We start from the raw sequence: 14,886 nt of genomic DNA on the forward strand, positions 1-14,886 counted from the left end.
TTCCAAAATACAGGTATACCTCAGAGAGTCTGTGGATTCAGTCCCAGACCACTGCAATAGAGTGAGATTCACAAAAAAGTGAGTTTTTTGGTGGTTGTTCCTAGTACATATAAAAGTTACTTTTTAACTATACTGTAGTCTCTTAAATGTGTGGTAGTATTATGTCTAAAAAAAAAACCATGTACATACCTTAATTTAAAAGTACTTTATTACTGAAAAATGCTAACCATCACCTGACAACACAGGGTTGCCACAAACCTTCAATCTGTTAAAAAAAAAAAAAAAAAAAAAGCAGCAAAGCATAATAGAGAAGTGCAGTAAGAGGCTGCCTGTACACAAAGAACACTTCACAGTCAACAATGAGAGAGCAGACATGATTAAAAATGGGCAAAACACATGAACAGACACCTCGGAAAAATACATACAGACAAGCACATGAATAAACAAGCATATGAACAAATTCTCAACATACTGTCAGTAGGGAATAGCAAATTAAAACGAGATACCACCACACACTTACTAGAATGGTCAAAATGTAAAGCACTGACACCACCAAGAACCAGTGAGCATGTGGAGCAACAGGGACTCTCATTCACTGGTGGGAATGCAAAATGGCACAGCCGTTTTGGAAGACACCTGTTTTCTTAAAAAGCTTGACCTATTTACCGTACAATCTGCCACTGGGCTCCTTGGTATTTACCCAAAGAAGTGGAAACTCATAGCCACACACAAATCCACACACAGATGCTTATAGCAGCTTTATTCATAACTGTCAAAACTTAGAAGCAGCCAGTAGGCAAATGGATTAATAAACTGTGGTACATTCAGATGTGCAGTATTATTCAGAGCTAAGAAGACATGCGCTATCAAGGCACAAAAAGACATGGAGACATAGTAAATGCGTATTACTATGTGAAAGAAGCTATTCTGAAAAGGATACATATTGTATGATCCTAACCGTATGACATTCTGGAAAAAGCCAAAACTTTGGAGACACTAAAAAGATCAGTGGTTGCCAGGGACTAGAGGGGTAGGAGGGATGAACAGGCAGAGCACAGAGGATTTTAAGGCAGTGAGATCATTCTGTGTGAAACCATAATGATGGGTACGTACCATTATGCACTGTCTAAGCCCGTAGAATGTTTACAACAGCAAGAGTGAACCCGAACGTAAACTATGGACTTTGGGTGATAATGAAGGGCCATGTCCGTTTATCGATCATAACAAATGTACCCTCTGGTGCAGGACGTTGACAGTGGGAGAGGCTGTGTATGTCAGGAGATATACGTGTACTTTCTGTTCAATTTTGCTGTGAAACTAAAATTGCTCTAAAAAATAAAATTTATTGTAAACAAAAACAAAAAATGTGAGCTGACCCCCCAGGAGGAATCCAACTGTCACACTGAACACTGCTACTATGAATAAGAAGAGGTGAGTAATCTGGCCCCTGGACAAGATCTGGTCTTGCTAGAGATAACGCCAAGTGGAGAGGCTGTTTACTCTTGCCCCCACCCCACTGCCCTCCACTGCCACCACAGTCACTTTTCAGTAGGAAGCACCTCCTCTCTGTCCCCACAATAGTCAGAATCCACTTTTAAAACCTGCTTATCTGAAAAGCAAATTCAATCAGCTCTGATGCTGTCAACTCCAAGGTCCTACGACCTGTGCCCTGAATTACTAGCACCCACCCACAAGCAGTCCTATCACAGCTCAAAGACCATTTTCTGTTGAGAAGGAGTTACTGATCAGGGATTTCTTATCCAGGAGGTGGAGGAATACAGAAGAGAGGGACCCAGAATCTTACATCAAACCTCACCATTTCAATTATCAAAGCCAAATGGGAACAAGCTCAGCCTTGCTCTGAACTTTCCTAAAGGGACTCCGCAGGGCTTGGCTCTGGCACCTTTCCCCCACCCAACAGCATGAGCAGAATTCAACAGAAAAGCTCAGTGCAAGGTGCTCCTCATTCCACCCTAGTCACATTCCTTGGGCAGCTCTCCCTCCCTTTGGGGAGCTTCCCCATTTGTACAACGGTTTGAAGCTGCTCCAGGTAATTCGTAGATTAATACATACTTTTTTTTAAATGTTAATGTGCACCTTGATGTTTCCCTACTGGCATGAAAACTTATACTGGTGACTTCCTGACCCACTTCCCACTGCTCCCACCAACAGCCAAAGAATCCTTACACAACCAAAGACAATTTATTCTTTATTGATTAAAAATTAATGAAACATGCAGAAAAGTATAAAGTCAAAACAACAAAAAAAAAGGAGGGGGGTAGTGAAATATTTTACATCTTCCATAATCTAGCATACGTCATCAGGAGGAACCTCCATTTTTTGATACACCATAATTCTCTCCTCCAGATTATTAGAATATCAGCTGGCTCTAGGATTTGGTTCAAAACTTAAACAAAAAACCCCAAACAAATCCATTAGTCATTTAGAAAGACCATATGTTTCACAAATAGCATTGGCACACATTACCTTGTGCTAAGTTAGTCCCTATCCCAGGGACCAGGGGATCCTGGGACTCAGGGAGAGGTGTATCCTGAACTCCTGGGAGGGAATGAGGTTGCTCACCAGGTCACCTGCTGTACCAGCTGGGAAGTTTCTGTTCACTCATTTTTTTCAGCATCACTGCACAAGTCAGCAAAGGGAGTCCACCATACATCATGCAGAAGAAATAACACTGTCCTGGGGCGTGGTGTCTGACTCCTAATTCCCAGCAGGGCATAAAAATGACTGGAAGAGAAAGAGAAAGCCCCAGCCCACTTCCATTGTCCTTCCTGTCCCACTGAAGTTCAAAGGTAATGGCCAGCTGGAGAAACTGAATTGGGGGATGGGATGCTGCTTAATCCCAGCCTGGGCTCCCAACCACCTCCAAATAAAAGGTAGAACAGAGTGATGCCACCACCCTTTGGATTCATAAATAAGTAGATGATGATGGGCTTATTTGAAACCAAAACACAGACTCTAAGGTAAGCCCCTTGTCTTGTGCCAAAGGCACGACCTGTTTTTCGTAACTTATTCCTACCTTCCTGTCCTTATTCCCGCAACCCTCCTCTAAAAAAACAGAGGAAGAAAGAAGAAAGGAAAAGAAAAACACAGAATTTTTCCAGCAAGCTGATCAATCTCCTTTTCTTGCTCCAGGCTCAGCAGGCTCCTTTCTTTTACCAATCCTGCTGGGACCTTGGACTTTAGTGTCTGATCCTCTAATCTACTTTCCTCCCAGGCCCCATCCCAAACCACCCCCTCCCTTCCTCTCCAACACCCACCCCTTTTCCAACATGCCTTTGTATCCAGGCAAGTGAAGAAAGCCCATGACTAAAACTACAAGCTCAGAATGAAACAAAAGCTGTAACAAGTCCATTGTGGGGAAAGCTCTCAGAAATGCTCCGGGAGAAAAATGGTAAAGCAATCTTGTTATTCATGGACCAACAGTGCTGGAAAGGACTCGAGTGATTCTGTAAGAGGCAACTCTCCCCTTTCAATGGGACCAAAGCCCATCTTTGTGTGTCGTTATAAGGCCAGATTGAGTATCCCTTCCATTTACAAAATTTGTTAGGTCTATCTGCAATTAGACAAAGGCTGACTGTGAAACAGCAGGAAAAAAAAAAAAATCAACCCCACTGATGATTCACATATTGCATTATGAGTGCTCTTTCCTAAACCTAAAGAATAATTTATGTTATTTCTGTAAAAAATCAAATGAGCACTGTCTACTCATAGATCCTAAAAGTCATGGCACATGTGGTTTCACTTTCCGTCTTGGGTCAGGTTCAGCACACAGAAGTGTGGACCCCCTCCAGAGGGTCAGTGCAGGAGAGGGGCAGAAGGCAGGCCTCTCCGGCCCAGTGTGAGCCTCCTTTATTGCTGCAGAAATCTCAGCCTTGCATTTGCTCAGGACTTGGAGGCCAGCCAAACTGATTTTCATGGGAGGATCAAGGAGCAGTTTTTTTTAATCAACTTTTTAAGACATGAAAATAAATACTTCCACAATGATATGAGTTACGATTTTTCCTGTTCAAAAACCACTGCTGGGAAGATTCTCTTTTACAAGCCATTACTTGATGTTTTCTCTAAAAACAGTCCAAAGTTCCACTTTGAAGGATCCGATGGTTGAAGTTCGATTACAGTCAGATGTTTTGCACCAGCTGAAGTTAAGGCGAGCAACCCTTTCTGGAGGAAGCAATGAAGAGGGGTGCCTGAGAGCAGCTTCAGCAAAACGCTCAGAAACATTGTGAATAAAACAAGAACACAGTTTGGGCTGCCTCCATCGAGGCTGTGCTTTTTCCTAACAAAGGCTGCTAGAATTCATATCAGATACCGAAAAAAAGAAAAACCCCCAAAACAAAAAAAACCACTAAATTCTCTGGGATCCAGCTGAACAATCAACTTTTAATTGCTACTTCAGTGGTAAAGAGATATCCCGAGATGCCTGCGTCCTGTCAGGGGTGGGAGGACAAGCCAGACGAGGAAGCCCGATACAGCTGCTACTCTCCACCCAGCGCCACCACTGGAGTAAGGCAAGAGGAGCTGACAGGTCTCCCTCCTGGGCCTTGAGGCACACAGGCCACTTCTCAGATGGAGACAGGGGACAGGTGCTGTAAGTTTACTAATGGAACTCTTTAAACGGATGCTGGCCACTGGTGATCCAACTTTTCTTTTCCTGTGGAAAAAGGGGGAAGGATGGCAGAAAAAACATAAAGGAAGACCTCTAAAGCTCCTAGCTGGGAGGTTTGTTGCTGGGTTCTTTGGCAGTAGTGGGTTTAGGCCAACAGAAGCAACAGAGATACGCATGTGTGGAATCTCCTTAGGCCGCCTCCTCCAGGGCTGTGTTTTAGCTGATGCTGAGCTGGGCAAATCCTATTAGTTTACCATCATCAGGAATATCCGAGCCTTCGACACCAGATGCCTGAGAACCAAACAAAATGAGAAGCTGTGGCTATTTATAAACAAAACAGCAGGTAGCAATTAAAACTGATACAGGGACTATGGGAAGGAAGCCAGTGGGATCAGGTTCCTGGGATACAAACAGGAGGCAGATAAAGGTGTCTCTTCCAGAAAAGGTGGACTCTCAGTACAAAGGTGGAATTAGATGGGCTAACAGTCTCTCTCAGAATAAACAGTCAAGGGCCTGGGGCGGGAGGCTTTCTGGGAGAGAGAGGGGAAGGGCGGCCACTGAAGGGAGACAGCAGCCCAGGGTGCTGGGGAGGGTAAATGAGCACAGTCCAAAGATTTTAATAGCGTCATCACTCAGGGAATATAGAAGCTGCTCTGCAGAGGCGGCTGGTGTGTAACAAGTGAGATGGTTTAACAAGGAGGAAGGGACGAATACCAGTTTGAAAGTGACAGATCGATTTGACTGGGGTTCTTCCACAATTTTCTGCAAATTAGCTGCCACTGTAATCATACAAACAGAGAAAGTAATGAGAAGCTAAGTAGATCCACTTTCAACCCTATTTTAACAACTTAAATGGTAGTTTAGGATCTCTGTACAATCAAAATGGAAGCAAAAAGATAAATCACTCCCCAAACGCAAGTTTTTTTTTTAAACTCATCTCCAAGTGGCATAAATAAATCTTGAATCATTGTCAAATTAACATTCTTTAAGATGCTGTATTAACTTAGGAACGATACTCAGGTTCAAGAGGTATGATTTCCTATTCATGGGCTAGAAAGCCCTAGACAGGGAATAGACCAACTACGGCCTCTGGCCTGCTTCTGCCTGTGAGCTCAAAATGGTTTAAAAAGGACAAAGACTGTACATGGTCCACAAAGCCTAAGCTATTTACTTTGTGGCCCTTTAAAATTCCCCTAACTTGCCTTAAACAATGGCCTCTTCCTTCAGTAATACATACCTGTGGTCTGACTGTGCCTTTTCTTCATTCCTGCTTTTTTTTAAGGACTAAATCTCTAATGATTTTTGCTTACCTCTTAGCTCCAGAACGATTGAATTCATCCACCAAAATGGATTAGATGTGACCAAGCTTACTCTAACTTGTGACTTTTGTCATCATGTCTACCAGAGTCTCCCAGAGACCTGGGTAAGGTTTCACTTACTATCTTCGGGGGTCACAAAGCAAACTCAGCAGTGTGACTTTCTTTTCCATAAGAAACTGTCCCCAGTACCTGTTATTTCAGCAAAGCCGAGAACCATTAGACCTACCCAGTGGAATCAAAGCCTGGTTTCCTAGACCCTAAGTCTACAGGCAGCGACATGGGGGCACAAAGGCAGAACACAAAGTAGTTACCTATTACTAAATCCCTTCCATCAACGAGGCCAGCGGAGATGAGTTCCTGAGAGACACCCTCTGCTGTATCTGCAAGGACAAAGAAAAAGGCGCTCCAGTTCTTGTGCACGCACGTCCCTGCTAACAACTTCCAGAGCAGGTGCTAGCACAGCCAGACCGAAACCAGCTGCTAACTTCACAGAACGAACATGGCAAGTAGGGTCTTCCTCCCACACCAAGGTTTTTACCACCAGGATTATCTCAAGTGAGGGACAGACTCTCACAGGTCTGGTCTGAGGGAAGAACTTATATCAACCAAATGGCAAATATTAGCTCAATATAAAGATAACTTCACATTGATGGCGTAATTTAGATGGGTTCTGGCTGCTGTCGGAAGAGCACCTGACAGGGACGCTGCAGAGGAAACTACTTTTCTGAGGGCAACCCTGGACCCAAGCCCCACGAGCCCTGAGACACGATGATGAGAGTGTATCACCCCCGAGGCTAATGAAACAGAACAACTGGCTCAATTAAATCTTGAGAGAACAAACTATAATCTCTCTCTTTTGGGATCACACTTCCAAGTTTTTTTGCTAAAATAATTTTCTTTTTTATTCTGGTGGGCTTTCCTTCCTATCTAGTTATTCCAGATTGTACAATCTGAGCAATAGGTACATAACTAGTAACTAGAAAGATGAGGGCACAGTACCATTGATTAACCTCCCCTCCAACCCAATGCTTCCAGAGGGCTGAACACCGAGCCCCTCAGATGGAACAGGAGGACCTCTCGGGAGGCGATGTGTGCATATTTGTGCAGATGATTAGTGATTTGAATTAGTACCTTAAAATGTGACTCGGCCTGGCTTTAAAAAAACAGGTACACCTCTGTACACAGAGGCATCTGAGAGTTAGTCGCTCATGATGCTGAGAGAGCAGAGGAGTAAGCGTGGCACACAGTGGCTGTGGGCCACTTCCCTAATACGAGTCCTGAGTAACAAAGGCAAGGAAGAAAACAAGCCTTGTCCCAGGGAGAAGTTCATGGCCAGAAACTAAGCGTGGCAGGGCGTGGCTTCGGCCTGGGAGGGGAGGAGACTGGAAGCCTTGTTTCGTTCCTGTCAATGGAGGACAATCATGTTCAGTAACAAGAGCAGGAACTCTGCACGCCAATGGATCTGAGTTTGAATTGCAGCTACACCTCTTCTCAGCTGTGTGAATTGTAACCAGTTACTTCACTCTAAGCCTTGATTTCATTATCTATGCAATGGGGATAATAGTCTCTCCTTAGGGAGCTGTTCTGAGAATTCAATGAGATACTGCTTAACACAACGCCTGTTGTATAGTAAGTAAGCAGTAAATTAGAGCTATATTCAGTGCTGTTTGTATTATACATGGTTTCCTAAATGAGGTGACAGTAAATAAATTGCATTTTAGTTTTATTCATATGCCCCCCAAAACCTTTAAACCAGGAACATTTTTTATCACCCTTTAAGAGCAAAATATAGCTAAAGGACAGAAACTTCACATGTTTCCTTAAATGATAAATGAGAAGTTATTTTGTTCTCAGTATTTTGCCTCACCTCTCCCAGGAGTAAATTCAAATCGAATATCATTTAATTCTTTTTTTGAATTCCTATAAAAGAAAACAAAATGTATAAAATAAATTTCTGAGTTATGCATACAGACACTGCCTACATATGTTAGGAAAGATCTTCCTGTTCCTATAGATCATACAGTTTGTCCCAATGAGTTCACACTGAAGGCTCAGAGCTAACAGCTCAAAGTGACCACCTAACTGTCTTGTCACCCTTTTAATTCATGTCCTTCCTTGATCAATACAATACATGCCCACCCCCATCCTTATTCCCAATGAGACAATCATATGAAACTAAGAGGAAAATCTGCATGAGCACAGGGAGGTGTGATTAAATGATACAGGATGCCCTTTCCACTCTATCCCCACGCCTAACCCCCCGGCCCCTACACCTCGGACAGGGCCTTGCCCACCGCTGCTGATCAGTCTGGGCAGACTCACAGAATGAAATACACAGTGCTCCCCCAATTCCACAGGGGCTCAGAAGAGAAAGAATACACAGATTGGGATAATGAGGGAAAAACTTTACAAGTAGTGTTTTTAGGTAGGACTTAATGGGTCAGTAGGATCTGGGCAGGCAGAGAAGATGCGGCAAGGAATTGGGCCCATCCTGGCAGCAGAGTTAATATGTGACTCCAGAGAGTCAAACGTGTGACTGGTGAGGACAGTAATGGCGATCACTCACCACACCAAGTACTGAGATTAACCAAGCTCCCTGGAGGCTCTGGTTAAAGATGGAGAAATCAGAATATTGTGCCTAAAGACAGCCGTGCCTGATCACTTAGCACCCCAATCCATTTTATCAAAACAATTCAGAGGGCTGAGGTCTGACACACACTTGAGGATGTTACTGCAACTGTGCTTAAACTACAGCTACCCAAATCCAACACAACCTGCCCCACAGTGATTTTCTTCCCCTCATACTGCCTTCTCTGTGCACTTGCCTACACGGACTTACACTTCTGCATGTCTGCTGAAACTTGTTTTTTACTGTGATAAGCACATAATACAAATCAACTTCCAACACAGACTGGATTGTTTCATTTCATTTTCTCTGTATCTTTCCATAATAGCTAAGAGTGCTGTACAGTCTGCTTAATACTTAACTGTTCAAATTATTCTTTCTGAAAGTGGAATAAAATTAAGACCAAGTGTTCAGTATCACTTTAGTGATGCGACTTTCATGCCAAGCATAAACACCTTCAAAGACAGTATGCGAAACTGGACTTCATGTCCAGTCATTTAACTTCAAAGTTTTCGTCACTGAGAACAAGAATCTAGCCTCCTCTTTCACAAACAAGTCTAGAACCCAGTCCACCAAAATACCATCCTCTCAAAAAGCTAACTACATCACTTATGAGTATCCTCTCCCCTTCCTGAAGCACATGTCAAATAGAATTTTTATACTCTCTATTAACTACTATAGGATTTTGAAACAAAAATTTTAAGAGAAATAAGTGGTATTCTTTACAAACAATTAAAATAGAAAAAAAATTTCTGTATAGCACAGGGGACTATATTCAATATCTTGTAGTAACCTTCAATGAAAAAAAATATGAAAACAAATATTATGTATGTATATGCATGACTAGAACATTGTGCTGTACACCAGAAACTGACACACTGTAACTGACTGTACCTCAATATCAATAAACAAATAATCAATAGGATGAGATTACCAAGACACTGTATTCATTCAGAACTATCTGAGTTCAGGTACACAGAGCAGGCTTCTTTCAAGAAAAGGTAAGCAAATCTGCTTTCTTCACATTCATGGCATAATTTTATCACTCCTAGTGCTAACACCCAAACATTCCCAAAACAGGTCTTGGTGCCTCCATCTTTAATTATGGTCATGCTGAGAGGACGACTAGGAATTCACACGTGGACGGAGGCATGAGTCAGCAGTAACTCAGGTCCTCACACCACTGCTACTGTCTCCAAGGAAAACAATACACCTGCCAGCAAAGAGCACTCGATGCTGGGAGCCACATGGTCCTATCCAGTTACTCTCAGGCACGTGCTACTAGAAGGAGTAACTTTCAAAGAGAAATCAGCATATTCAGAGTATTTAGAAAACAGCAACGACAACATGTCCACTCACCGTAATCTTAGTACTAGACTAATGGGGATCTTGGTTTCTTGTGAACTTGCTCCTGAAGACAGAGCCTAAAAAGCATTGAAAGGTATAAAGTCATTGACTGGACTATTAAGCGCGGAGGTGACTAATGTTCACTTGCAGAGGACTCATCCACTTGGTAGCAATTTTCTTCATCTCCAGGTGCGGCCATCCTCGTGCCTAGGACACCTCTGCCATGGGAGGACATGCCCTCCAAGGCAGCAACAAGAGCTGAATGTCAGCCTGAGTCAAACACAGTCAGGAAGAGAATTCTCAGACCCACATGGAATTCCACGCACGGCCACATTTACAGTCTATATTTTTCAGACCCCTGCTCCCCTCTATAGGGGTGAAGTGCATGAAGCTGCATCTTTCCCTTTAAAAACTCTGCCAGTGTATCACACGGCAACACATCAGGCGGGTCTAAACTGCCCCTCAGGAATCCACCCCCTGGAGGTGCCGGGTCTTTTAATGGCTACACTAACCATCTCTGAAAACTGTATAGCTGTCCCTTGCTTACTGGAGGATATACATTATTTATAAAACGAACCCGATCCTTCCATCAGTTTTCATAAGACAGCTGTATCTTTTCCCACATGATTGGCAGAAATGGAAAGCTTGGGTGAAGAAAAGGTTAAATGAAGTGAAGGTGACAAGAAATTACCCCCCAAAACTTTTGATGTTGGGAATATTTCCATCGTTAACTTATTTTCTTGCTTAAAAACCTGTGTGATCCTTGTCAAACTCTCTTATCTGCATACATTTCAAACTGTGAAAACAGAATTTCTAACTTGTTTCAAAATTTACCAGGACATCAACTGTATTACATGAGGTGGTGTTCCACACCGACCTATGCTTTCTTCGTCTGCACGGAAGAGTATCCCTGCTTTACCTGAGCTGGTTTTGCTGGCTCCGCGGTGGGCGGGAGAGAGACTTGAGTTGGCTGTGCAGGCATCTGCCCAGCTGGCTGAGGTAGATGAGCAGAAATCTGTTCTGGAACTTGGAGTAAAGTACTCACAGGATCAGTTGTCGAAAACAGCTGTAACAAAAACACACACACAGCTCTGCAAAGGGAGGCAGATCTACTGACAGGCAATCAGGGCCACACAGGGTGATATTTTCAAAGTATAGTTCTTGTGCAGTGGACTGGCCTACCTCCACATCCCTGAATACACCTATTTCAAGTGGAAGTCAATTTCTATGCTTGTTTATTTTGAGGAACTTTTGGAGGCGTAATTTATGTCCCACTAAATCCACCGACTGTAAGTATACAACTCCCAAGTTTTTAGAAAATTTACACCAGTGTAAACATCACTACAATCCATTTGTAGAACACTTCCATCGACTGACAAATTTCCCTCTTGCCCATCTGCAGTTAACTCCTGACTGACTTATTTTATAACTGGAAGTTTGCACCTCCTCATCTCCCCTGCCTACTTTACTCATTCCCCATACATGCCTCCTCTATGGCAACCACCAGTTTGTTCTCTGTATCTGTGAGTCTGCTCCTGTTGTATTACGTTTGTTTGTTTGGGTTTTTTTAGATTTCACGTATAAGTGACATCATATAGTGTTTGTCTTTCTCTGACTTATTTCACTTAGTGTAATGTCCTCTAGGGTCCACCCATGTCACAAATGGCAATATTTCATTCTTTTTTTATGACTGAGCAACATTCCATTGCATATATACACCACATCTTCTTTATCCAATCATCTACCAATGGACACTTAGGTTGCTTCCATACCTTGGTTCTTGTAAATAATGCTACAATGAACACAGGGGTACATATGTTATTTTGAATTCATGTTTCTGTTTTCTTCAGAAAAATACCCAGAAGTGGAATTGCTGGATATTTGGTAGCTCTAGCTTTAATTTTTTGAGAAACCACCATACTGTTTTCCACAGTGGCTGCACCCATTTACACTCCTACTGACAGTGTACAAGGCTTCTCTTTTCTCTTCATCTTGCCAACACTTGTTAATTGTCTTTTTGATAAGAGCCATTCTGACAGGTGTGAGGTGATACAAAAGTTACTTCCTGGATACACTTCAAGTCTATCTCTGGCCAGCAGAGGCTAAGTTTGGTACCATCCTCATTCAGGGATGCAGATCAAGATGGCAGGGGCAAGGGAACCTAGGGAATCACAAAGTGGCTCTTCTGCTCACATGTTACTAGTCAACGTAACTGCCATGGCCGTGTGCAATTTAAGGGGCAGAAAAAATGCAAGTCTACCAAGTATCAAGAAGAGCCAGAAATCTTTGTGAACAGAAGTTCTAATGTAAGTTGTCAGATATTGGCCTGTTAATAAGTTGAGGTACAGCAGTATTTATTTTCAGTCTTAAACATAATTGTGTATACAAACTGTATACCATGTACACAAATGAAGTGGAAAAAAGTTACTTTTAAGCATGTGGCAAGAACAAACAGGTTTGAGAGCAAGATGTGTGCCAGTTAAACCAAATACTAAGAACCCGTGAAATGATTCTTTGCTTCAGGTACTGAGCACGAGGCAGGCCAGACTAACAGGAGTCTGTCTAGTAGGCCTCCCTATCACCCCAAGGCAGGAACTACAGACAACAGGATCCATGTGACTAGAGAAGAGGCTGAGGAAAAAAGTCCAAAGAGGAAAGGTGGCATATGACAAATTCCCTGGGAAATTAATACAAAAAGACTATGTTCCACTTTAAGCAGCCCAAGACAAAAAAGTAGTTCATGAAGTCAAGCAAGCAAGGAAGAACACAGTCTGGGTCCTTAGGCCAACTTTTGAGTGCGGTGGCACCACCAATTTACTGCAAAGGTCCATTCAAACTCAGAATTGAGGGGGAGGGTATAGCTCAAGTGGTAGAGCGCATGCTCGGCATGCACAGGGTCCTGGGTTCAATCCCCAGTGCCTCCTCTAAAAATAGATAAACAAACAAACAAACATAATTACCCCCCCCCGGAAAAAAAAAAAAACAACTAAAAGTACTGAAAAAGAAACTCAGAATTGAGATCTCTAATAAAATTTGACTGGTATAAACAAAAAATATACATAACATTAAAACTAAAACAAAACAAAAGCACATACACTTTAATGATTTAATAATCACAACTACTTACCTCAGAATTTGTTAATGATTCTTTCACTCTGGGAGACTAAAAGAAGAAAAAAAAAAAAGAGGCTTGTTAAATGAAACCTCAAGTTACTTGTAGTCAGTTCCAAACTGCCCGGAATGCTGAAATGAAAGTCAGCTCTACTTCATTCTGATCCATAATTAACTCATCGGTAACTGTAGTGAGAGTTTTTTGGAAAAAGGAAACTATCAGGATACTACTGCAGTCTTTGCCCGGCTACCCTGTAATGCATCAATGTACTTACGTATTTAGAGTGCAGAACTTAAGGTTTACAAGCAAACATAATGGAACTGAGTTCTCAGGTAGCAGGAAGATCACATTCTTCAAAGTACAATTCTTTTGCATAATGATGAACACATTATGTGCATAACACTTCAAACCAAATGTAAACATTCAAGCTAATTATCCAACACATTCTCACAGCAGAGTAATTCTGATTATGGGCATTAATTAAGAAAACTCTTGAGCCAAAATTGAAATACCAATTATAACCTGCCACATGAAAATTTAAGCTAAACTGATTTAGTAAATCATAAGTTTGTAGTAATTCTGGATACAGGCACTGGAGAATACAAAAAACATGTCTCTAACCAAATAACAACTTACAGCAAATTCTACAAAGTATGAATTTAGACTTCTTATAGGATCAGTTTAGGTTTTTTAAATTTTCATTACCATTTTATTAGCTAGAATCAAGCTTCAGGCAAGTGCCAATGTATCACAGCAAGTGTATGGCCAACACAAAACCTTTTTTAAAAAATTTTTATTTGGAAATAGTTTCAGAAAAGTTGTTAGAATAAGAACAATATACCCTTTACCTGGATTCATCCATTATTAATATTTTTCCTCATGTGCTTTATTATTTAGTGCTCACTTTCTCTCTTTTTAAATATATGTTTTAACACTCCTGCACCATTTGAGCATTAGCTGCATGTACCATCGCTGTTTACCACAGAACAGTCACTGTGTATCCTTAGGAATGGGGATATTCTCCTACATAGCTTCTCACTACTAACGTTACCAGCTTCAGTAAATTTCACAGCTCAGTACTGTCATCTACTTTATCATCTATAATCCAATTTTTCCAACGACCTGCTATACATACCCTTTGGAGCCCCTGTTGTTCTGATACACAACGCCATCCAGGATCACAGACTGCAGGCAGTCATGTCTCTCCAGGTTTCCCTGACACATAATCACTCCCGTGGCCTACTACGCACTCTCAATTTGACTAGAATGTTCCTAACCTGTGGACTGTCTGATGTTTCCTCGTGTTTTAGACTTAAATGCATCCTACAAAGTGATGAATCTGTCCTATGGTATCATATCTTAGGGAATTACAGATTCCTCTGCCCCTCACTAGTGATGTTAATCTCAATCATCTAGTCAAAGCATTTTCCGATTTCTTGGGTATAAAGTAGCTATTTTTTCCCTTGCAAATAATAGGCAATCTATGGGGAGACATTTTAAGACTATGTAAATATCTTGCTCATCAAAACCTTCCCATATATTTAGCACCCACTGATGATCCTTGCCTGCTCTAATCTTTACGACTGCTTTATGATGGCTGTAAAACGATGAATTCGCACTCAGCCCTGGCAGTTTACTGTAATAAAAAACAATCCCTTTCCCCTCATTTACTTATCTATTTTTTATTGGTAAGGACTCATAAATTCCTATTTTTAAATGATTTATAATTTATTACTACACTTACTGATTTTGATGGTTAAATTGTCCCTAATTTAGTCAGTGGGAACTCCTTCAACCTGGCTCTTATGTTATTATGACTTTTCCTCTGTTATTTTTTAAAAATTTTTTATTGATG

At 41.7% G+C, this 14,886-nt stretch overlaps 1 protein-coding gene across 2 annotated transcripts in view; it reads right to left on the reverse strand.

Annotated features, from left to right (window-relative positions):
* Positions 1–2,196: 2,196 nt before the first annotated feature.
* OXSR1 (oxidative stress responsive kinase 1) overlaps positions 2,197–14,886 on the reverse strand; it is a 72,416-nt gene continuing 59,726 nt past the window's right edge. For both annotated transcript variants that reach the window (XM_010982031.3, XM_031469963.2), the window contains 7 exons: positions 13,047–13,082; positions 10,839–10,985; positions 9,932–9,996; positions 7,814–7,866; positions 6,258–6,326; positions 5,342–5,406; positions 2,197–4,918 (listed from right to left, as the gene is read on the reverse strand). In XM_010982031.3, the coding sequence (XP_010980333.3) occupies positions 4,844–4,918; positions 5,342–5,406; positions 6,258–6,326; positions 7,814–7,866; positions 9,932–9,996; positions 10,839–10,985; positions 13,047–13,082 (510 nt within the window). In that variant the 3' untranslated portion in view covers positions 2,197–4,843. The remainder of the gene's footprint in view (positions 4,919–5,341; positions 5,407–6,257; positions 6,327–7,813; positions 7,867–9,931; positions 9,997–10,838; positions 10,986–13,046; positions 13,083–14,886) is intronic.

This window comes from Camelus dromedarius, chromosome 17 (genome assembly GCF_036321535.1).
Source record: "Camelus dromedarius isolate mCamDro1 chromosome 17, mCamDro1.pat, whole genome shotgun sequence".
Taxonomy (NCBI): Eukaryota; Metazoa; Chordata; class Mammalia; order Artiodactyla; family Camelidae; genus Camelus; species Camelus dromedarius.